General features: G+C 44.1%; 1 protein-coding gene and 1 long non-coding RNA gene across 9 annotated transcripts in view; one reads left to right on the forward strand and one right to left on the reverse strand.

Moving 5' to 3' along the window:
- Window positions 1–24,848, reverse strand: part of KCNIP2 (potassium voltage-gated channel interacting protein 2) — a 530,818-nt gene that overhangs the window by 136,431 nt on the left and 369,539 nt on the right. Inside the window, exon 1 of one of the 6 annotated variants that reach the window (XM_056530659.1) lies at window positions 7,902–7,948. The exons of the other annotated variants lie outside the window; for them this stretch is intronic. Within the exon in view, the coding sequence (XP_056386634.1) occupies window positions 7,902–7,941 (40 nt within the window). The 5' untranslated portion in view covers window positions 7,942–7,948. Of the gene's footprint in view, window positions 1–7,901; window positions 7,949–24,848 lie in introns of those variants that run through there. 6 annotated transcript variants of the gene reach the window in all.
- Window positions 1–24,848, forward strand: part of LOC130282426 (uncharacterized) — a 36,393-nt gene that overhangs the window by 6,388 nt on the left and 5,157 nt on the right. For all 3 annotated transcript variants that reach the window (XR_008846376.1, XR_008846377.1, XR_008846378.1), the window contains exon 2: window positions 13,901–13,984. This is a non-coding gene — a long non-coding RNA (uncharacterized LOC130282426). The remainder of the gene's footprint in view (window positions 1–13,900; window positions 13,985–24,848) is intronic.

The raw sequence follows: 24,848 nt of genomic DNA on the forward strand, positions 1-24,848 counted from the left end.
GAACCCCATTTTAAGGGTATGTTCACACAGCAGATTATTCACATAATACAAAAAATGTTGTTTTCAATGGGAATATCCGTCACAGTTCAGACTGTAAACTGGCATTGGTGTTCCTACCACAATACTATTTATTCAAAATGGCCTTTGTTATGTAAAAAGTAAATAAATTGACGCATTTCAGGGCTGTACCGACCCCCCTTCGTCAGGTCAGGGGTCATTATGGACACAAAACACGTTGTTTTACGTGCTGTTTACACAGTAAAAGCCACGTGTGCAGGAGTTTTACTGAACCTGTGGATTTAAAGGGTACCTCTCATCAAAAAAACTTTTGATATATTATAGATTAATGTATGCAGAATAACTTTACAATTGCATGTTATTAAAAAATATGCTTCTTTCTATTTAATTTTCCACTTTGAAGAAATGACCACTAGGGGTCTCCCTACCAGTCCTGGCAGCAAGCATTTCAGACTCATGCTGGAGTCCTAAACACTACGAGCTGCCAGTCTGCTTTGTTCACAAAGGAGAACACTCAGAGCTGCCAGCCTGCTTTGTTCACAGCATGTGTGGACAATTAGGGTATAGTTGCATGCCCTAGCGTGACCTCGGTGTGTACTATTATTGTGAGCTGCACATACACCCCTTTTTTTTAGATTTGTAAATTACTTCTATTAAAAAATCTTAATCCTTCCAGTACTTATCAGCTGCTGTATGCTCCAGAAGAAGTTATTTTCTTTTTGAATTTCCTTTCTGTCTGATCACAGTGCTCTCTGCTGACACCTCTGTCCATTTCAGGAACTGTCCAGAGCAGGAGAGGTTTGATATGGGGATTTTCTCCTACTCTGAACAGTTTCTAAAATAGACAGAGGTGTCAGCAGAGAGCACTGTGGTCAGACATAGAAAAGAAATTAAAAAAGAAAAGAACTTCCTCTGTAGTATAGAACATCTGATAAGTACTGGAAGTTTTTATTTTTTTATTTTTTATAGAAGTAATTCACAATTTTTTAAATAGAAGTAATTTACAAATCTGTAACTTTCTGGAGCCAGTTGATTGTTTTCCAGTGGAGTACCCCTTTAACACATGTGCAATTTGCTGCTGATCTTCTGCTGCAGATTTTATACCACTGATTTTCGGCTGCAGATTTTGGCACTGACTAAGGGTTCATCCACACTGAGGACATTCAGCCGGCGGACTTCCTTTGCAGAGTGCCGCATTGTTTTCTATGGGATTCTGCTGCTCTGTTTAGACTGTGGGAATTCCACATTGATAAACAATGGGACTCTGCTGCAAGTGGGATTCCGCAATGGAATTCCGCCAGCGGAATTCCGTCCATAGAGATGGCGCATGTCCATGTGGTCCTACCACCCAAATATGTGGCGGCACCTGCTGCAAGCGGAATTCCGCTGGCTGTATGACTGTAGTGTGGACGAGCCCTGCAGCGAAGTACACGTGATCGTTCCCCAAGGGTCTATGCACGCTACGGAATTTCCACCTAGAGAAACTCAGTCGGTGCTAGGACCGCACGGACACTGCTGGTCCCTATAGCCGGAAATGCATTCAGCTTGGTATTCCGCCAAATGAATGAACATGTTAATACTTTTGGCAGATTAATTTTAGCAGCGGAAAGTTCAGGCGCTGAAATTCTGCAGTGTGCATTGTGCAGTGGAATCCAATGCTGCACCAGAATTTCCCAGTGCAATCTCAAAGCGGAATTTCGCCAGAAAAATTCCATAGTGTGCATGGGCCCTCACACTACGGAATATCCGCACACAGACATTTTGTGCACAGTTGGCCCTAGGACCGCTCAAAACGTGCGCCATTTCCACAGACAGCAATGCAGTAGGATCCTGTCCCTTTAAGAGATACTTGATTGGTTCTCAGCATATAATTTCCCTATAACAATTAGAATGTGCTCTAATAGTAATGAGCCGGGATGTGACTGAATGTTATAATTACCGGCACCGTGAAATCTATTATTCACAGTAATCTAATTGACAAGCCCCATTATAATCCGGCTAAAAGGTTGACTCTTCCCCATTAAAAAGCCGCCCCCAGTGGGGAAATTTCCAGGCGATTCATTAGATCCAGAGAACTCGGCTTTACTTTTAAATATTCAATATTCTAAGTTCTACCTGCAACAATGACAGAAATCTCTTAGTGTGACACGTGCGGGTGTGATAGACAAAAAGGCTTAGAATTTTGTGGACGGTCGGGTTGTACTCCTTGTTTGTAACCCTTTAGGCATCATATCCCATCATACTACTAATTCTTGGTCTGGGTTTCCCAACCAGGGTGCCTCCAGCTGTTGCAAAACTACAACTCCGGGCATGCTGGGAGTTGTAGTTTTGCAACAGCTGGAGGCACCCTGGTTGGGAAACACTGACCCAGAATTCTGGGTCAGTGTTTCCATACCAGGGTGCCTCCAGCTGTTGCAAAACTACAACTCCCAGCATGCCCGGACAGCCGTTGGCTGTCCGGGCATGCTGGGAGTTGTAGTTTTGCCACAGCTGGAGGCACCCTGGTTGGGAAACACTGTTCTAGGCAATGACAAATGTTTATTTCGGCTTCAAAGATCTATATATGGAGGAAGTAGAAGGGATCGCAGCAATCTGCAGCAGCTAGGGAGGGATACTTTTGTCATAGAGTCACTCAAGCTTTCCAAAAGTGCTCTGTGCCTGCTCCCATTGCCATGGAGGTTCTTTGTGACTACCTAATGTGATGTCCCAGTACGGGATATAGTCCCGTACAGTACTTAGGCCCTGTCAGGTTGAGTCCCTCTGTGTCCTAGGGGCCCTCCTGCAGTGTCTTCCCCATAGTAATATATATTATGTATAATGTTATGTGTGTTATGTATAAAGGACCTTTGAGTTAGTCACATGATAATGTGTTCATATGATGTGTTTGTTACCCAGAGAGCACCAGCTAACCAGGTGACCTGCAGCTTGACCTATGGGCTTCTGGCTCAGCCCCCTTTATAAGGAAGGGAGGAGCTGCAATCTGTCTCTTTTGCTTTTCTGCTGGGGTACAGTAAAGACCAGACGTTTCAGAGCCAGTGTCCAGCACATCTGGAGGCCTCAAGCCACCTACAGCCACATGTCAGTAAGTCAAGTCATCTCTGTTTGCTGTCACTATCTTCAGTCAAGTCTATAGTCAAGTCTATTATAGTCAGCTTGGCTGCCCAAGTCTGTCAAATTCACTACAAGTACAAGCAAGCTGTGAGGTCCTTCTGTGTTACTGGTCACCTCTCTGGGATCCCGGCCTAGCTGTAAAGACTATTTCCACCTGTCTACCTCAGTAAAGCTACCGTTAACCCTAGCCTGGTCTTGGACTATTATTGACCTGCCTAACCTTGGGATAAAGGTACTACCATTCGGGTGGTTACCAGGAAAACCATACTCTGGCGTCACGAACATTTAGGGGTTAAAGGGGTATTCCAGGAAAAAACTTTTTTTTACATATCAACTGGCTCCAGAAAGTTAAACAGATTTGTGAATTACTTCTATTAAAAAATCTTAATCCTTTCAGTACTTATGAGCTTCTGAATTTGAGTTGTTCTTTTCGGTCTAAATCCTCTCTGATAACACCTGTCTCGGGAACCGCCCAGTTTAGAAGAGGTTTGCTATGGGGATTTGCTTCTAAACTGGGCAGTTCCCGAGACAGGTGTCATCAGAGAGCACTTAGACAGAAAAGAACAACCTTAACTTCAGAAGCTCATAAGTACTGAAAGGATTAAGATTTTTTAATAGAAGTCATTTACAAATCTGTTTAACTTTCTGTAGCCAGTTGATATATATATAAAAAAAAAAAAGTATTTTCCTGCATATCTCCTTTAATACCATCTGCCCCATACACCTCACCTTCACACCCTGTGGATCACCACACTAACATAAGCAGTGCTGCTCATACTATATAGGTGCTATGAATTATTTGGGTCTGCACTGTTTTGGTAAAGTGAAAAGTCTCTAAATTAGATGGTATTGCAGATGACCCCATTTGAGCAGCCATTGTACAGCGGCAAGACCAGACCCCCAATTCAAGAGAACTGAAGATCACCATGAGGTTCTATAGTGATCAAAGGTCATATGAAGGGTCTGAGTAAGGCCTTGAATGGGTTTTCCCAACGCACAAAGTTATAGATAGAGGAAAACTATACGATCAAGGGGAGTCCGACTGCTAATCTCAAGAATGGCACCCAAGTTAGAATGGAGTGGAGGGTCTGCTCCATTCAGAGGCATAGCTTGTAGCTTCAGGGCCCCGATGCTAAATCTTTTGGGGCAGATGTGCTTTGGGGCCCCCTTAGGCACCCGATGCGACTGCTACCTCTATAGCTACGCCCCTGGCTCCATTCATTCTCTACAGGAGCTGCCGGACATAGCCGGGTACAGTGCTGAACAGTCTCCGTGACTCCCATAGAGAGTGAGTGGAGTGGTGCTGAGCATGTGCAACCAGACCCTGCTTGTTATTCCCTAGGATTACTTTGTGAGTTGGGAAAACAACTATAAAGGAGTACTCCGGGTGAGAAAAATGATATATATAATCAACTGGTTCCAGAAAGAATAAACAGATTTGTAAATTATTTCTATATAAAAATCTTAATCCTTCCAGTACTTATCAGCTGCTGTATACTACAGAGGAAGTTGTGTAGTTCTTTTTTGTCTGACAACAATGCTCTCTGCTGACACCTCTGTCCGTGTCAGGAACTGTCCAGAGCAGGAGCAAATCCCCATAGCAAGCCTCTCCTGCTCTGGACAGTTCCGGATATAGACAGAGGTGTCAGCAGAGAGCATACAGCAGCTGATAAGTACTGAAAGGATTAAGATTTTTATATAGAAGTAATTTACAAATCTGTTTAACTTTCTGGCACCAGTTGATTTAATACATTTTTTTTTCTTTTCTTCAGAGTACCTCTTCAAGTTGGCCACACACAGATAGCTAGCTAGCTGTCAGGGGAACTCGGAGCTCCCATACACATACACAATCAGTTTGGCTAAGGAATAGGAAACAGAGGTTAAAGAGGTTATCCAGGAAAAACTTTTTTTTTTAATATATATAGATCAACTGGCTCCTAAATTACTTCTATTAAAAAAATCTTAATCCTTTCAGTACTTATGAGCTGCTGAAGTTGAGTTGTTCTTTTCTGTCTAAGTGCTCTCTGATAGCACCTGTCTCGGGAACTGTCCAGAGTAGAAGCAAATCCCCATAGCAAACCTCTTCTAAACTGGGCAGTTCCCGAGACAAGCAGAGATGTCAGCAGAGAGCACTGTTGTCAGACAGAAGAGAACAACTCAACTTCAGCAGATTTTTTAGCAACTTCAGCAGATTTTTTAATAGAAGTAATTTACAAATCTGTTTAACTTTCTGGAACCAGTTGATATATATATATATATATATATATATATATATATATATATATATATATATAAAATAAATAAAATGTACACCGCCCGCAAAACTACAATTCCCAGCATGCCCGGAAAGCCTTTGGCTTTCCGGGCATGCTGGGAGTTGTAGTTTTGCAACAGCTGGAGGCACCCTGGTGGGAAACCATTGACTTAGAAGGTCTACCCAGAGTCATATCTTAAACCACTGTTTCATGAAACAACCTCAGCTCTGCTACATCTGTATCTGACACAGACACCCCTGCATCTCACAGCTCCAAAGGATAGGGGATAAGTTATAGATCGTGGGGGGTCCGAACGCTGGGGCCCCTCCGCAATCTCCTGGACGGGGCCGCGGCAGTCTGCAGGAAGTGCAGATTTGTCCCCAGCAGAAAGCCGCGGCAGAAGCGCCCCCTCCATGTATCTCTATGGGGTATATGGAGGGGGCGTGTCGGCCGCCGCGTCATGCGGGGACGGAACGCCCCCTTTCCAGCAAACTGCCGCGGCCCCGTCCAGTATCGGATAGGGGATAAGTTACATTGCACTACAGATGTCCGTTAAGGGTGCGTTCACACGGTCTTTGTTTTTGCGGGTTTTCCGCTGCGTATTTGAAAGAGGGCTGGCTCTTCTTGGCTATCCGCAGCAGATTTTCCACGGAGAAATTTACGCTGCGGAAAATCCGCAGCAAGCCCCATTGAAGTCAGTAGGGACTGCTGCGGATTTTCCGCAGCGTAAATTCCGTCGCGGACAATCTGATATGGACAGCCGAGAACAGCTCGCCCCTTTCAAATACGCAGTGGAAAACCCGCAAAAACAAAGACGGTGTGAACGTACCCTAAAGGGGTTATCCAGGAATAGAAAAACACAGCTAATTTCTTTCAAAAACAACTCCACGTCTGTCTCCAGGTTGGGTGTGGTATTACAACTTGGCTCCATTCACTTCAATGGAAATGAGCTGCAGAACCACACCCAACCTGGAGACAGACGGGGAGTGTTTTTTGAGAAAGTAGCAATTTTTATTCTATTCCTGGATAATCCCTTTAAACCTCTTGTGTTCAGCCAATTCATACACATAGGACATCATTACAGCTATGGACGTTCTGTACAGTACATTAACTCTCTTTTACAGTTGTTTCTCATAATTAAAATACACCGCCATCTATTATCCTTCTGTATGATCGATCGCACATTAAGAGAACAGATCAATGCTTTCTTTTACATTGCATTACTGAAGATTATGACATTGTTCTGACTGTGGAAGCATTAAGATCTCACGGTGAAACCCAAGGTCTTTCCAAACTACTGGTAGGACACGGAGACACATGGCACCTTTCATATACCTGTCTGAGCTTCCGGAATGTAGATAAAATTAATTCTTGGTCCAAAGAGTCAATGAGGCGTTCCCAAGCCCCTGAAGTGCTGAGGACCAGAACTCCACCTCGCTCCCCCCCCCTCCCATCCCGGTCCCTGCTTGATTGACAGTCAGCTGGAAGCTGAGCCCTGTTTCCAAGTCCCGCATATGTGCACAATTTGTAGGCACAGCGCAAGAACGAGATTTAGAAACATCGCTCGGCTGTTTAGATCACACAGTGCTGTCGATCTGGAAGCCGAGCCCTGTTCCCAACTCTGGCATACCTTCACAATTTATATGCACAGCACAGGAACAAGATTCGGAAACAGGGCTTGGCTGTTTGGGTCACATAGGACTTGTTCCCAAATCTCATTCCTGTGCTGTGCATACAAATTGTGCTCAGGCGTGAAGTACAGAAACAGGGCTCGGCTTCCAGATTGACATTTCTGTATCATCTAAACAGACTGAACTCGAGTATATTTTACTGGAATTTATACATTGTAGCAAGCCATCGGGTCATCAACCCCCCCCCCCCCCCCCCTTCCCGGTAATGGGTCTGTAGGGATTTTTAACCTTTGGATGGATTCAAAAAATATTACAATTCACTGTCAGCAAGCAGGGATCTTGAAAATGCAGAGGAATGGTCATATTCCAGGGATCAGCCACAGCGGTCACATGTCGGTGTCAAGAGGGACAAGGATGTATAGCAATGGTCTCTAAACTGTGGACCTCTAGATCTTGCAAAACTACAACTCCCAGCATGCCCGGACAGCCGTTGGCTGTCCGGGCATGCTGGGAGTTGTAGTTTTGCAACAGCTAGGAGACCACTGATGTATAGAGAATGTGGGGGCGGCTTGGACTGTGTATAAAACGAAATACATGTGCCGTCAATGTGTTACTAATGAAAGTGTGTGACGCGTGTGTGAACGATCCCTTAGATGTAACCCTGCACACAGTGTGGCGGTAACCCGTGGCCTTCTCTCCTTACGTCCCCCCTCCGATCAATAACACATAATTGAGAATCACAACCTGGCGGAGTCGCTTGTGTTAGAATTGACCTTTGACATTCCTGGCGGAGTCGTAACAGTTCCATGGATTTTTACATGGATTTTATCGAAAGCAGATGACGGGAAACAACAAATCAGACCAAAACGATTTGTGTAGAACGTACCGTACGTTCTATACATTGATCCCTTTGGCTGTCTAGTCATGCCGGGAGTTGTAGTTTTGCAACAGCTGGAGGCACCCTGGTTGGGAAACACTACTGAGGACACGGACTATCATGCTTAGAGCAGTATTTATGAGACGGATGTAGAACATCACATCATGGCTTCTAAGAAAGAATATGGGATTCCTGCGTAGAGGAAAAGTTGAGCCGTTGCCCATAGCAACCAATCAGATTTCTTCTTTCACTTTTGAGAGGCCCTTTTAAAAATGAAAGAAGCAACCTGATTGGTTGCTATGGGCAACTATTCTCTGCACGGGTTTTGATAAATCTCCCCCTAGGTGCCTCGCAGAGGCATCATATGAAAGCAAAAGAAAGAAAAAGTGTGGAAACTCACCTAAGATTTCCAACCTGAGACGTCCTGTGCGTCCCCAAACTTTTTATAGGCCACAGGCCTACAGCTGCCGATGGTATATAAGACTTTTTGCTCCTTCATAGATTTCTATTGTATATGCGTCTTTATGACGCGCATACAGTTGATAGCAGCGCTCTATAGTTTGGTTCTCCAAATTCCCACAACTCGCATACTCTGCATAATAGAAAGACCATTTGAAGGAAAACGGTCACATGATCACTCCCGCACTAACCACAGGTACTGACAGATAGTGCGGGGGACGCTGATTCATATGTTCCCTACCTCTACCGGATCTGTCCGGCCGTTCGCCCGCAATCTTAGTTTTTCTATATATATGCAAATGTGGCTGTAACTGCCATGGGCGGGGTATTCAGGAGCCTAGTGGCACTGTGACATCAGCACCGCCCGCTTATGAATATTCATCCCCCCCCCTCCCTCCGGCTCTCTCTCTCCCCGCCGCTCCTAACTGGTCTTCACTGCGCATTTCAGGAAGCGGCACATGCGCAGTGAAAACCAATTAGGAGCGGCAGGGAGGGAGGAGGGATGAATATTCATAAGTGGGCGGCACTGCAGACGGGTGGCACTGACGTCACAGTGCCACTAGGCTCCTGAAAAGCCCCCTGGCCAGTTACAGCCACATTTGCATATATATAAAACTAAGATTGCGGGCAAACGGCCGGACAGATCCGGGCAAGGTAGGGATTATATGAATCAGCGCCCCCCGCACTATCCGTCAGTACCTGTGGTTAGTGCGGGAGTGAACATGTAACAGTTTTCCTTTAATGGCAATACATGAGAGGTACATGGGAGGACATTCTCACTGTATACTAACTGTGTGAATGACCGGGCTTTCTCATAGGCTCAACCAATCAGAGCACAGGACACTTTTGGATGATTAGAACATTTATCAGACTTTTACAGAGCTTTGGTAAAAGGTCACTGTCAAAATTAAAAACTGTATATACTTCATTAAAAATGTATCTCATTTTTTAAATAGAAATCATGGCTTATAAAAAAAAAAAAAAGACCACTAGGGGTCCCCATACCATCCAGAACATAATCCTTTCCAGCTGCAGCATCATCTTTGTCCCAGCTGAAGCACAGGCTGGGACAAAGTCCAGGAAGTGAGGGTGGGACTAGCACTCCTCTGTGCTCTCTCCTGTCCTATCAGACTACAGCATGAAAACAGAGAAGAGAGGGTTACACAGCAGCCTGCAGTGATTGGATGAAGAGACACAGCACAGCAGACTCAGTGCTTGCCTTGGACATGCCCCTTCCTGAGCAGTGGATGTCAGAATGAGTGAGCAACAGAACAGAGAGATTTCTGAGCCAAATACAGAAGCTAGACACATAAAAAAAATATGTAAAGAATCTGCATGACCCAGTGAGTAACATATAGAAGCATTATTATTTTTTTCTGTGTCTTTGTATGCTGCCGGAGTTGTCTAGTTATGTAATTTTATTTTTAGGAACAGCTGAAAACATTGTCTAATAAAAAAAATTAAGAATTGGTGGTTGTATATTGTACCAATACATCCTTGAACTATTGTGATAATTAGCTTAAGGAGTACTGTAGTGTAAGATAACTAATCGGCTGTATCTCCGGCTCGCCCATAGAGATGCATGGAGGGGTCGGCAGAACTCCGTTCATGGGAGAGTCGGGCCCCATGTGGGAGATCATGTGGGTCCCAGTGGTCAGACACCCCCCATCCCCCGAAACAGCCTTTTGATAGGGGATAAGTTGTCTTATACTGCAGTACCCTTATTCCATCATTTACCGTAAACTAAGGGTCTATCGATAACTATTCCGTGTTGTACATTTATCTGGCGCTTTTCCAGGATACAAGGTTTCCCTTTTCTCGGCACTAGAATTCCTAGAAGCTGACTCTGCTCTTTCCCTAGAAAGCTGATATCCAATGGTATTGACTCCACGAAAACAAATTATTCAGGACAGAGGGCATCTAAAGGGGAACTTTTCGTTACACACAGTATTCGATTTTATTTCCACGCTATTGGAAATCGTTTTTGGTCAGTAAAATGTGGTTGACGGGATTGGGCACAGACTGGTTTTAGCCAGCAATTGCAAAGTGCTACGTGTTGCCACTTCACCAGGTTGGCTGAGAGTTACGAAAACCTCTAGGGCACCATTGGTAGAACTCTTCTTGAAGTTAGTTTTTTTTTTTTTTGTCTTAATCAAAGAAATCACCATTATTAGAGAACCCTATTGACCAGCACCTGAAATTGGGAGGATTAACCGACAAAGTATGGAGTAGCCATATAAGTCTATCGGGGTTAAAGGGGTACTCCGGTGAAAAACTTTTTTATTTTTAAATCAACTGGTGCCAGAAAGTTAAACAGATTTGTAAATTACTTCTATTAAAAAAAAGTAGAAATTATTTTCTTTTTGGATTTATTTTCTGTCTGACCACAGTGCTCTCTACTGACACCTCTTTCCATGTCAGCAACTGCCCAGAGCAGGAGAAAATCCCCATAGCAAACCTCTCCTGCTCTGGACAGTTCCTGACACGAACATAGGTGTCAGCAGAGAGCACTGTGGTCAGACAGAAAAGAAATCCAAAATAAAAGAATTTCCTAGTATACAGCTGCCAATAAGTACTGGAATTATTAAATAGAAGTAATTTACAAATTTGGCACCAGTTCATTAAACTTTCTGGCACCAGTTGATAAAAAAAATAAAAAATTTCCACCGGCGTACCCCTTTAATGAAGAAACAATTCATTAGCTGATCATCAGGGTTCTCCTATAATGTGGGCTGCAAAGATTACAAAAGTTTCAAAAATGTTCAGAATTCTTATATATTATATTGGTTCTTAGGCCACCGCTCTTGCTGACAGTATGAGAGCTTGGTCAATCTCACAGTATGTTGGAGCCATATACTCCTAGATGTTGCAAAACTACAACTCCCGGCATGCCCGGATACTCAACAGCTGCCCGATCATGCCCGATGTAGTTTTGCAATGTCTGAAGCTCCACAGTTTTAGGACCACTGCTCTAAAGCTTAGTAGGTGTAATAGGTGGATCCCCATTTAAAAGCTCCCAAAAAGAAACTCTACTCCACCAATAGTCTTAAATGATGATGTTGCTGTGCCTGTTGTTGACATCACCAATCCATATTCAAGACCCAAAGACGTCTTAGTCTACCCAAATGGCAGCACAGCCATACTGTGGGAGTTCTATTATTATTAAAGGATAGATCTAGGTTCTTGACATCACCATTCCTAATCTAAGACCAAAAGACGTCTTAATCCACCCCTAATGGCAGCACAGCCATACTGCGGGAGTTCTGTTATCATTGAAGGATAAAAATAAATTAAAAAAAGTCAAAAAAGCTTCACATATCTCTGGAGAGACTTCAGTTAGGATTTTAGTAGACAACCCCTTAGGGAAAGACAACCAGAGGTGCAGCACAAGAGGAGACAATAGCTATTGTTTTGGAAGACTTTTTAAACTGGTGAAAATTGGAACGACAACTGGAATGATGGATGTTGTAGCTGGCAGAGAGCTATTAAGTCTAAACAGCTTGAGATGAGCTAGTTCGGCCTATTTACTCCTTTCTACTTTCTCTCAAGGCATTGATCAAACAGTCAGACATGGCCAGGCTTACTGTAGACAACCTGTTAAATTAGAATAGATTCCTGTAAGAGAAAACAGCAGCCATGTTGGTGGCCATCTTTCCTAAAATAAGTGATGCAAATCAGCTCTACTCCAGAAGGAAGAAAATTGTCTCTCTACTAGTAGCTACCACGTGTCTGACTCTTTACCAACATTTAAAACATGACTAAGGATAAACCCAAACCAGAGTCTTCTTGAAAACGGATAAATTCCATTCAGTAGATAGCTGTTTCGGGGTTTTTCCCCTCAGTAGTACAAAGCAAGATAATTTTTGGAGACACCTTTGATATAGCTCTTAGGAGGTTACTCTTTCTCCTAGTGGAGACCGCCAGCTGACATAGAGGGCAATACAGGCCAGGCAATGCACCCTGGGAAAAAAGAATGCAAATTAGTTACTCTCTGGTGCCACCTATTGGAGGTAACTGTCCAATAAGTCAATGTCTGAACATTTAAAGGGGTTATCTGGGGAACTCTTTTCACAGTTATATCTTTCTTACACTTCTTTATCAGTTTGACAAGCAAGTGTCTACTCAGCCAGTCAGTGGCTAAGGTGGGTCACCGTTGTGGCCATTGATTGGCCAAGTGGGCACTTCCTTGTGTTTAGAAAACTGCAGCAGAATCAGTGGAATGGCAGTGGTGGGGAATTTAAACCGACAAGTGCCCAATTGGTTATCAATCCAGCCATGAGAAAAATAACAGTAAAACAAAATCCACATAGAACCTGTTTAAGGGTACTTTTACATGGACGTATTTGCTGCAAAAAATCCAAACCTACTATTGACTTAAACGGGTCCAGGGAAAATCTGTAACAAGCCTTACCACATGATTTGCGATATTAGCCAAAGTCTTGTCTCCACCAAAAAATAGAAATACCCAACCAACCAGTTAACTTTACTGTACTACGTATAGGCAAGAACAACCGAACAAGTGTCTACAGATGGGTGTACAGTACAGCGTCTTCCTTTTAGAGGAGACTCGGGTTTGGCTAATATAGAAATGCTTGTAACCTCCAATAGGTGGAACTAGAAAGAAAGATTTCGTCTTTTAGGAGGAGAGCTATGTTGTATACTTTTTCCTGGGAAGCTTTGCCTGGCCTGTAAGACTCTATACACCAGCTGGTGGTCTCCTCAAGGAGAAAGTGTACTCCCAAAAGCTAAAACTAAAAATAACTGAATTAAAAGATGGTAACCTTTATTTACTGATGATATTTTTCAGTAAAGTGGTAATTGCTTTAAAAGATGAATTGTGGCTCGTGTGAAAAATATCCCCAGAAACACAGTGAAGATGACCTTCAGTTTTCCGGCTGGGTGCGGTGACAGTCAGTGAAAGTGACTTGTGGTGATTACGCTGTGTAAGCGTCTGACGCGGAGGCTAACAGGAGCAAAGACAATCTCATCTCTATACAATTACTGATTAAAGATGCACTTAACTTCTACCTGGGGAAGACTGAAGTCTGCTGCAGTTCCTTTGCAAGTACACGTATGGTGGTAACACTAAGGACATAGGAAAAAGTAGCCCTGAATGAAGGTGGTCATCTGTTGGTCAATGTCCTTTTGGGATTGGTCATCAATGTAGGATTAGTCCATTGAACCCCTACAGTGTCACTTTGACAGCCTATGAATAGATGTATTAACTAAGGAATGTATCCTACAATAACAAATATTCCATTCTAAAGTCCTCTAATTGTGAGAAGTTTGACAAAAGACAAGTGACCATATTAGAAATACAGGAGAGTTCTTCCTATAGGGGGCAGCAGAACTGCCATACAATTTTTTTTTAGAGACGCCATTTTGTAACTTTTGGGGGCTTCAGTTTCTACGCAGTAAATTTTTTGGGTAAAAATGGCACCTTCTCTTTATTCTGTAGGTCCATACAATTTAAAATAAAATCTTTTTTTTAAAGATTTGAAATGTAACAACTTTTTCCCTTTCTCTTCTCCCACTGGTATCCATACAAGGCTCATTATTTAGCAGGGGTGACCAAGAACTCAAGTGTAAGCTCCTCCGAGGGGATAGATGTGAAATTTGTGCTCGGTCTTCAGGTATGATGGGAAGAATAGTTAGAATAATAATAAAAGAGACAGTAATGCCTTTTGCTTAAAGGGGACTCCGCTGCTCAGTGTTTGGAACAAACTGTCCCGGACGCTGCAGCCGGAGCCGGGAGCTCGTGACATCATAGCCCCGCCCCCTCAATGCAAGTCTATGGGAGGGGGCGTCACGCCCCCTCCAATAGACATGAATTGAGGGGATGGGGCTATGACGTCACGAGCTCCCGGCACTGGCTCCAGCGTTCGTAACCAAACGTTGAGCAGGGGAGTACCCCTTTAATATCTTCACAGTTTTATGTAGAAATGTCTACTGTTTAATTTGTTAAGACTCTTACAGGGGTCAGTCATTTTCTTCCCTTATGTGTAAACTAGTGGACAATTTTCCTTTGACAACTATGGAACACATTATTATAAGAAAAACTGCCAAACTGTAACCCATTTTTTTTCACTGTAAAAACGCTGCTTTACAAACATACTGTGAGTGGTTGTGGCCTTAAATGAGCACTGTCAGATATAAAAAAACTTTTGATATGTTGTAAAGCATGTATAACCAATAGGTTTTGCAATTGCTTTCATTAGAAAATTTTCAGCATTTAATACTGAAAAATCCAGTCAAACAACTGCCCCCCCCCCCCCCCCCCTGCCTGCTCGGACACATACTAGTCCTGCTGTGTCCATACATCATCACCTATGTCATGGACACACCTCCTTGATTGACAGCTGTGAGTGCAGGGATCACAGCTGGAGGAAAAATCCTCCCACTGTCAGCCTTTGTCCCGCACTGTCAGAAAGGACAAGCTGGGAATTTTAGTTTTGCTAATGCTAGAGGAGATGTGAGCAGACAGCATACTGAGGGAGGGGGCGGAGACCTGCACAGTGAGGCCACGCCCCCTCCCTTTGAGAGGAATTCAGACTAGTGAGCTAAATTAAAAGTGTAATAAAAAAATAAATAAAAGGTGCTAGACACATAAAAATTAGATGTAAATGGTCAGGATTAGGTATGGAGTGATATATTTAAAAATGCCTTTTTGTTGGATCTGACGGGTATGCTTTAAAGGACTCCTCTTGGCCCACTTTGTGGATACTTTTTGCCAAATGTGCACCCCTAATCATTTTTTAGATCTGAAAATGTATAAAATCATGAAAAGTGCATTGAAAATGCAAAATTGGGAATTAAGGCCCAGCCCTTTGGACTTTCCAGAATTGTCTGAGAAATGGTCAAGAATTTTCCAAAATGGCTGCTAAAAATACAAACAACCTGTGGGATAGATCATCTAAACTAAGGACTGTTGGCTCAGCCACAAAGCATATACACAAATCAAGATGCATAACACATTTGGTATAGTGGTACTCAAGTGGCTGCCCATTGGCCTTGACTTCAAGCCTACTGTACACTTTGGGTTGCACTGTAATGCTAACAGTAAGCCAGACCTTCTTGTATTGACCTATCAAAGGCACTTTTGGTTAAATGGGCAAAAATCTCTAGAGATACATCACCAACTCCTTGCCAGAAGAGTGGGGGATCAATTGGCCATAAAAGTGGGCCCAATTCTGTATAAATGCCCGTGGCTTTGAAATGGGATGTCCAACAAGCTCATATAGGGGTGATGGTCTGATTTTAATATAATATAGCAAAGAAAATATACAATAATAAACCTAAAATCTAAAAAAGCAGTTAAAAAACAATCCAGATATCTCTTTAGTCATCATGAGGTGTTGGGGGATGGAGATGGAGGCCTGGTTATTATGTGGTTAAATCCACATCTCGGTGTTGACCTCTTGTAATAGACATTTCAGACAGATCAGATAATATAAGAATGCTCCCTCTTCCCGCTAGCTGCATTGAACAGACAGCTCCAATTTATCTCGGTCTCGGCAGGTAGGAGGTTTGTCCTCAGAGAGACATCACGCCAATGCTCCTCGTCTCCGATAGACTCCTCTGTCTTGCTGGAGATGGTAGGTAAACAGGCGATTAATAAACAATCAATGGGAAACCATCGGACAAGTCTACACTGGAGGATAATGGTGTGCCGTTGATATATCGTATGGTGGATAGTCATTCGGACCGTGCAGAGTCTGAACCGGTCTGAACTTACCGATTCCCCCAAACTCAGCCCTAGTCCAGGGATGTACTTGTCTATTCATGACAGCCCAGCATCATCATATTAATTTTCCTCAAGTCTTTGAAGTTATTTTCGTTCCCACGTGGCCTCCACCAGAGGGTCACTGAGCCGACTAATGTTTCATCTACATTGTCCCCTCAGACCAAGCTGTAAGCAGATCTGGGTCAGGCTGCGCCCATCAGTCCATCAATTATGTATAGACTAAAACTGAGATCCCCACATGGGCTTGGAACAAGGATAGTGAACTGGCCAAGAGCAGGAGAGGGATAGATATCCACTGAAAAGATGCCTCGGCAGCACAAAATCAACCAGACTCACATCACACGGTTAGGGCTTTACTTACAGGCGGATGCATCTGACAGCAATTCAGTGACTGCCCATAGGGAGAATCAGAAGATATTCAGCCCTCATATCAGTTCTGCAATAGGATACTGCCATATCCAACAATATTCATAGAAGTTTATTTCTTGTAACCAGGGAGCAGTATTATTGCAGTTATATTCTTGTATATAGGAGCAGTATTATAGTAGTTATATTCTTGCACAAAGGGGGCAGTATTATAGTAGTAATATTCTTGTACATAGGAGTCAGTATTATAGTAGTTATATTCTTGTATACAGGAGTCAGTATTATAGTAGTTATATTCTTGTATATAGGAGCAGTATTATAGTAGTTATATTCTTGTATATAGGAGCAGTATTATAGTAGTTATATTCTTGTATATAGGAGCAGTATTATAGTAGTTAAATTCTTGTACATATGGGGCAGTATTATAGTAGTTATATTCTTGTACATAGGAGCAGTATTATAGTAGTTATATTCTTGTACATAGGAACAGTATTATAGTAGTTATATTCTTGTACATAGGAGCAGTATTATAGTAGTTATATTCTTGTATATAGGAGCAGTATTATAGTAGTTATATTCTTGTATATAGGAGCAGTATTATAGTAGTTACATTCTTGTATATAGGAGCAGTATTATAGTAGTTATATTCTTATATATAGGAGCAGTATTATAGTAGTTATATTCTTGCAGTATTATAGTAGTTAAATTCTTGTACATAGGAGCAGTATTATAGTAGTTATATTCTTGAATATAGGAGCAGTATTATAGTAGTTATATTCTTATACATAGCAGTCAGTATTATAGTAGTTATATTCTTGTATATAGGAGGCAATTTTTATTAGTAAAAAACAAACAGAAATATTACAGTACACTCGACCAAAATTATCAAAACAATATCAAATATTAAATATCATACACTTCCATTACAAAAGAAACAATAATGTTAACTTAGAAAAAGCCCATTGCTTTTAAATGAGAATAAAAGTAAATAAATAAATAACAACACAAAAGTATCATGAAGGTAAATATCATTCTATATACACGTTCCTCCATAATAAACAATTTTTCTCATCCTTCCTGATCTCCAAGCACTTTACCCACCTCAATTCTGTCAGGATCAGGTCTACTGCTCTCCTATCATGGAAGGGTTCACTGTACATGGAGACTCTGGTTCTGGTGTGCCAATGGTAGTATTTTATGACAGATATGATGATATATAAGGTCTCCCGGTCAATGCCACTTACACTAGATGTTACACCGTAAATTATTTCTGAGTATTTTAGGGTCTGTAATCTCGGGATTCTTAGCTTGTTGGATATCACCTGCCATATGTGTCGCCCTCCCCAGCACTCAGATATAAAATGTGTCATGGTCTCCTCCTCCTGACACCCTAGGGGACACTTCCGATCTGACACACTTAAGTATTTTAAATTCCCTCTTACAAACAGTTTCCCATGCAGTGACAGCCAGGCGATGTCATGGAATTTGTTCGGTAGCCTCACACTGTTTAGAAGCCTCAGACTGTCTCGTAAAATGGCGGATGTACAGTCCCTTAGAGCTGGCTGTAAAAAGAAAAAGGTCCTACAAACCCTGACATAAAGCTCTTTACGGGTCTTACTCTCTATATAGGACTTCTCAATGCGCCATCTCTTCAGACATCTGAGCCCGTATTCCAGGTACGGGGGGAGGTAGTCACGCGTCCATCTCCCCCTCTTGAGACTGCCGCCTCGCACCCAAGACTCTGCAAAAGGCAATATCCAGTCCCTGATACTATTCGCCCACAGGGAGCTGTTGTTTGAGTCCAGGCAACCAAAATTAACTTTTAGAAACATGGAGTCAAAGAACACCCTTGGATTCAGCATATCCAACCCACCCTCTCTCCTCTGTAGGTAAGTGATCCCTCTTTTTATTGGGTTCAACCTGTTCCCCCAAAACATCTGGAAGAACAGGCTAAAGAGCCGAGCGGAGAAAGATTCTGGCAAAGGAAAAACGACAGAGACATACAAGAAGACGGGGACCAGGTAAGTCTTCAACATTTTAACCCTTTCTCTATAAGTCAGCCTCCAGTTCTTCCATCGCTGAACCTTTGCATTTCCGGCTTCCAATTTCTCTTCCCAATTTAGTCTGGCATTATCGTCCCTCCCGAATTTGACCCCTAGGATTTTAATATAGGTGGAGGCTCTCACAAATTGGGGCAGGTCAAAGTCTGGATCAGTATCTGATACCCAGAGAGCTTGACTCTTCTCAAGGTTGACCAGAGACCCTGAGGCCTCCGAGTAACTTCTGATGGCCATAGACAACATCTCCACCTCACGAGGCTCAGATATCACTACAGTCACATCATCCGCATAGGCAACAACACTCAGGGGCAGGCAGTGGGGGACCGGCACCCCCTGAAAACCACACTCCTGCAGTGACCTCAGAAACGGGTCTAAGGCAAATACATACAGCAGCGGACTCAGTGGGCAACCTTGTCTCACCCCCGCCTCAACCCTGAAGGTGTCACCCTGCCAACCATTGATCAGAGGAAAGCTCTCGGCCTCACAATACAAAGTCTTCAGCCAATCGATGAATTGTCCCGGAATACCGTACTTTGACAAAGTGGCCCATAGATACTCATGATCTACTCTGTCAAAGGCTTTAGCCTGGTCAAGACTCACAACATATCTCCCACACCTCAGGGCTTTACATCTCTCAAACATCTCCCTTATGGAGATCACTGCCCCAGAGATGTTCCGCCCTTTTACTGTGCCATACTGACAGCCTGCCAACAGTGCCGGGGACAGACAAACTAACCTAGAAAACAGGATTTTTGCCAGAATCTTCCTGTCGACATTCAAGAGGGCAATTGGCCTCCAGTTCTTGATGTCACTCGGCTCTTTACCTTTAGACAGCAGAATCAGCGAGGACACTCTCATGGATGGAGGCATCAGGTGACTTTCTAGACAATTTGTGTAAACATCCACGAGGATTGGGGCCAAGAGGTCTCTGAATGTCTTATAGAATTCTGCTGTTATCCCATCTGGACCTGGTGCCTTCTTCAGATGTAACTTATCAATGGCCTCTTTGACCTCCGCCACCGTCAATTCTGCTGTCAAAGGAGAAAAGTCCAAATCATTAGTATCAGGGAGCGGAGTTGTCTCCAAGAATTGGGTCATCTTGTCTCTATCCAAAACCTTCCTCTGAAACAAGTCAGCATAGTACGATCTCACCACCCCCAGGATACCCTCCCGAGATTCCTGCAAAACACCCTGGGAGTCAGTGAGACCGGTGACAGATTTATTTGCCACCCGCTCCCGGCAATTCTCAAAGGGATCAGGAGACCCTAAGGACCCATAATCCCGTTCAAGAACCAGGGAGGTATACCTGCTGTACTGATACTGCCTTATCTCAGATTTCAGCCGGTCAATCCTTTGTTGGTCCCCACCTGCCGAATATAGTGACTCCAATTCTTTGCGCAGCTTGAGATACTGGCCATACTTACTCTTCCCCTTTATAACTGACAGTCTCTTTAAGAGGGTTCTGATCTCATCCTTGACATCCTCCCACCAGGCGGCCATATCATCATAGAAGTCCACCCGCTCTAGCTGGCCCTGTATAAGAGAGTGAATACCTCCCTGAACATGCACATCATCCAAGATATTAGAATTGAGCTTCCAGAGCCCCCTTCCAATATCTGGGCGCTTAGTGACACCAAGATGGAAAACTAAGGCCATGTGATCTGAATAAGGGACAGTTTTTTCATTCCTATCACTAATAAATTCTTCAGGACGCACAAACGCCATATCTATTCTACTGCTCCTGTCAGAACAGGTGTATGTGAGTTTTGGTTTTCTTCCACCCTGTGTGAACACATCACACAGACCGGCCTGCAAGATTATGTTATTTAGGACCTTGGAGTCCCTGGCCACCGCTCTACCTGAGGACCTGTCACTTGATGTCCTAGTGACGTTAAAATCCCCGGCCATTATAACAGGAACAGATGTGAATAGATATGGCTTGACATCATTAAATAGCTGGATCCTTTCGGTCACTGTCTGCGGACCATAGATATTTATTAGCCGGAGCCTTCTACCATGGATAGTGACCTCCAGGATCAGACACCTTCCCATGACAACCTCTGTCATCCTATGTACAGTCACATCCCTGGTGGTAAACAGTATGGCCACCCCGGCATAAGGCTCCACAGCCAGTGACCAGAAAGAAGGCCCAGACGTCCATTCCCTCTCAGCCTCACGTAAATACCCCGAAGAAGTCAGGCGCGTCTCCTGCATGAAGATGACATCTGTGTCCAGGTCTCTAAGATGGTCATAGACTATGTGCCGTGTCCTCCTCACTTTGATACTGTTCACATTAGTAGAAAGGACCCTTAAAGTAAACCCAGCCATGATAAGACAGAAGAGCAGAGACCTGATCCCCATCATCACAAGTCAGAATCTGAGTCCCGCTGGCCACCACCTGTCTCCATATCTGACTCTACATTATCTTTCACACTCTGCGGTTTTCTTTTTATTGGGGGTTGGTCCCTTGTGTCACCATCACATTCACCCTCTATTCTTTTTATCTCAGTGTCCAAATCTCCCTCGGACTCTGACAGGACCTCGTACCTGTTGGACACCACCATCACTCCTGCCCTGTTGTCAGCCCTTTTTTTCACACTTTGAACGATGCTGTTCTCCCCCTCAGGCCTGCGGGAGGACTTGTCTTTTTTCCTCCTTTTATTTTGCTGCATCCTATTCCCCTCAGACACAGAAGAGGATACCCCCGGCTGCTGCTGGTCTTGTGGCACAACCTCCATGTCCCCCTGTGTGCTCTCTGACTGCTGAGGTGTTGGTGCAGTGTTACTCACATCTGTCTGAACCTCCTGTCTGGTCAGTATAGGGTCTGATAACAAAGCCTCCTCCTCTACAGCCTCTGCCCCCGCCACAAGGTCCTCATCAGGAAGCTCCCGGCAGATGTTGTGCCAGGCATTGGGACAGTCCCGGTGAGGGTGACCGATCTCACCGCATAGATTGCACCTGATGTTCTGGCAATCAGCACTTACATGACCAGTCTCACCACACAGGTTACACTTTACCACAGTACAGGTGTTAGCCAGATGTCCAGGTTTACCACATTTAAAGCACTTTCTGGGCTGACCGGGGTAGAAGCAAACGCCCTTTTCCCTCCCAATGAAGAAGGAGTTGGGCAGATGTTGTGTGATGTTCCCATGTTGGCGCAGCTTCACCAAGACCTTCCACCCTCCAGTCCAGATACCGTCATCATCTCTGTTCTTGGTGAGATCAGACACCAGGTCACAATGTCTGCGGAGCCACACCACAATGTCCTGGGGAGGAACAGCTTCATTCCAGAAGATGATATTGATGATGACGGTATCTGGCTTGGATATGGGAATAAAACTAAATTTACTCCATCCATCCTTGTCTCTGAACTTGGGGAAGTTGGACCAGAACCTATCCAGATTAGACATGAGCTTAAAGCTGACATCATAGCCCTGTCTATCTGGAAGATTTATTACTGCCAAGATGTCCGCTGGCACAAACCCCATCTGGTGGCACAGGAGCTCCCTCACCACAAACCTCCTATCCGGAAGGTCCTCCTTGGCACCTCTGTGCCGAAATCTCACCACATTCCTCCTTTTAAATGCCTGGCCAGTGTAATTGGCGCTGGAGGTGAAGGATGGAGCACCACGGCTCCAGGCATTTCTAGGAGGAACCTGGCGGGTAACTGTGTCCTGTCTTACAGGGTTGGGGTCTACTCTAGGGGGCCCCACCACAGCTGCTGTGCTTGTAGGTAAAGGGGGGAAATCATGCACAGAATTGTGTACAACATCACCTGTCCCATCCACCTCTATATCATTATCAGACATTACACCCCACACAGATTGTGCACCCCCTCCAGCCACCGACCCCTCAGGAACATCATAGTCCGCACCCTCAGTCCGTGCCCCAACATCATCACAGTCCTCACCCCCAGTCCGTGCCCCAACATTATCACAGTCCTCACCCCCAGTCCGTGCCCCAACATTAGAGCTCTGCTCCATCACCCCATCACCTTCATACACCGGCAAATGTCCACTGTCCTCCTGATGCACTGGGACTTCTGGGACTTGTAGTGCCTCTGCAGGTAAGTGAGTTGCAGGCTCCAGAACATCTGCAGGTCTCTGAGGTTGCTGCTCCTCGGGCTTATGAACATGCCGATCCTTGAAGGTGAAACTTGGGGGTTTTATAAGGGGTCTTGTCACCTCCTGGGGCTCATCTGGGGTGATGACAGGTGCCACATCCGATCTGGGCTCTGCACCAAAACTCAGCTGGTACTGGGAAAAGCGTTCCTTATTCCTATAGGATTCCGCTAAGGGTCCCATCCTCTCCAGTATAGAGTCCATCTCACTCACTATGGTGGCCAGTTCTGTGCTCAGTGTATACAGTTTATCATCATGCATGGACTTGTATTGTGGATTTGCTGTCTTCAGTTTGTATATACAGTCAATCTGCATTTGCAGCATATGTTTTAGGTGCTTCAGCTCCTCCATCCTCCTCACCAGTGCAGGGATCTCCTCCGCCAGCTGTAGCTCTGGTGCCCGGGTGGTCTCTTTGCCCAGCTGGAGGGGTCTGGACAGTCTCTCAGGCTGGGTGAACACAGAGGAGCCTTGGCTGCTTGTATCTCCTGAGGCCCGGTCACATACATTAGGGTCCGGGGCAGGAACAGTTTTGTAAACACTTTCATATTTCTCCACATATTTCCCTGGTGTCACCTCCATAGACTTGTCAGTGTTATGGCTCTTACCTCCAGCCTGGGATCTTGTGCGGCCTGAGCGGGTCATGCTGGAGACCACCTCTTGTTGTTTCAGGTTCTCCTGCAATGTCTGTCTCTCCAGTGATGTCCTCCTCTGCCTCTGTGCTGGAGAGTGGAGCTGCACACCTGCTGCCTGTGATCCACTCTGCCCCAGCTCCTGTGCACCAACATGGCCTCGGTTTGCAGACTTTGGAGTTCCCACAATGGATTCTGTCTTGAATTCAGTCATATTACCATCACACTGTACACCATGGCTGGCAGACTGTTCCACATCACATTCCTTAGACATACTTGCTGCTGCTGCTGCTGCTTTCTTTTCTTTACATACGTCCTTCGCTGTATTTTCCTTCTTTACAATGGCTGGACTTACATGCTCAGTATTCTTCTGTACTGGAATGACTTTAGGATTTACATCCACATTAGAAGAAGCCTGGGAGTTTTCCCCCAGTGTAGGCCGAGAAGCCTGGGCCTTGCTTGGGGAGCTTCCCCGCCCAGGGTGGCCCCGCCCCGGGCTTTCTCCAGACATCAGGAGAGCTACTCACACACAACCTCACAGCTAGGAGGCAGTATTATAGTAGTTAAATTCTTGTACATAGGAGGCAGTATTATAGTAGTTATATTCTTGTATATAGGAGCAGTATTATAGTAATTATATTCTTGTACATAGGGGCAGTATTATAGTAGTTATATAGTGGTAAAAGACAACGGGGTGGCACCGCTTGCAGGAGATAAACCCTTGTGTTATGTTCAGCCAAGTTTCGAGGGAGGCAATAAATTACAGATGTAATACCAGGGGGTGCAGATTTGTATGCCGAAATGCAGATAATCTTACATTATCCGTTTTAATCCGTTATAGTCCGTTATGAATAACGGACGTTATTTTGTGATGGTAGATAGTAACGGGAGAAATAGTGCATGCACAATTTCTTCCGTTCATTCTCCCGTCACAAAATAACGTCCGATATTCATAACGGACTATAACAGATTAAAACGGATAATGTAAAAATCCCATAGACTATAATGGGATTTTCTAACGTGCGTATGGGATTTTCTAACGGACATTTAATGGCCGATTTTCAGGGTTTTCATAACGGAGCATCAAACGGATCTTTAAAACGGATGAATTTTATAGTGTGAAAGCAGCCTAAGGCTGCTTTCACACTATAAAATTCATCCGTTTTAAAGATCTGTTTGATGTTGCGTTATGAAAACCCTGAAAATCGGCCGAAACAGATTAAAGAAAGGAAGGGGAGAAAAAGAAGAAAACACAGATAAGAAAGTAAAAATAAGAGAATTGAGTGGGAGCAAAAAATGAAAAAGGAAAAGGAGGAACGGATTAAGAGCGAGCTCATAAGAACATGCTCAGATCTTGTCTGTCGTTTAAACCAGTCCATCCATAGCTCTGACGTGCATTATCCATTTTTCTTCACATCGGAGAAGTGTTTTATGACAGTCTATCCCCGGTGAACATTCTTTTATTCTTTGAATTCCATAGAAGATAAGAGTTTCTCCTTTTCCTTCATGAGCCATTCTGACGTGTTCTATTAACCGCGCACAAGCGTGTCCAGTGTGAATGGATCTTTGGTGTTCTC

This window comes from Hyla sarda, chromosome 7, assembly GCF_029499605.1.
Source record: "Hyla sarda isolate aHylSar1 chromosome 7, aHylSar1.hap1, whole genome shotgun sequence".
NCBI classification, from domain to species: domain Eukaryota; kingdom Metazoa; phylum Chordata; class Amphibia; order Anura; family Hylidae; genus Hyla; species Hyla sarda.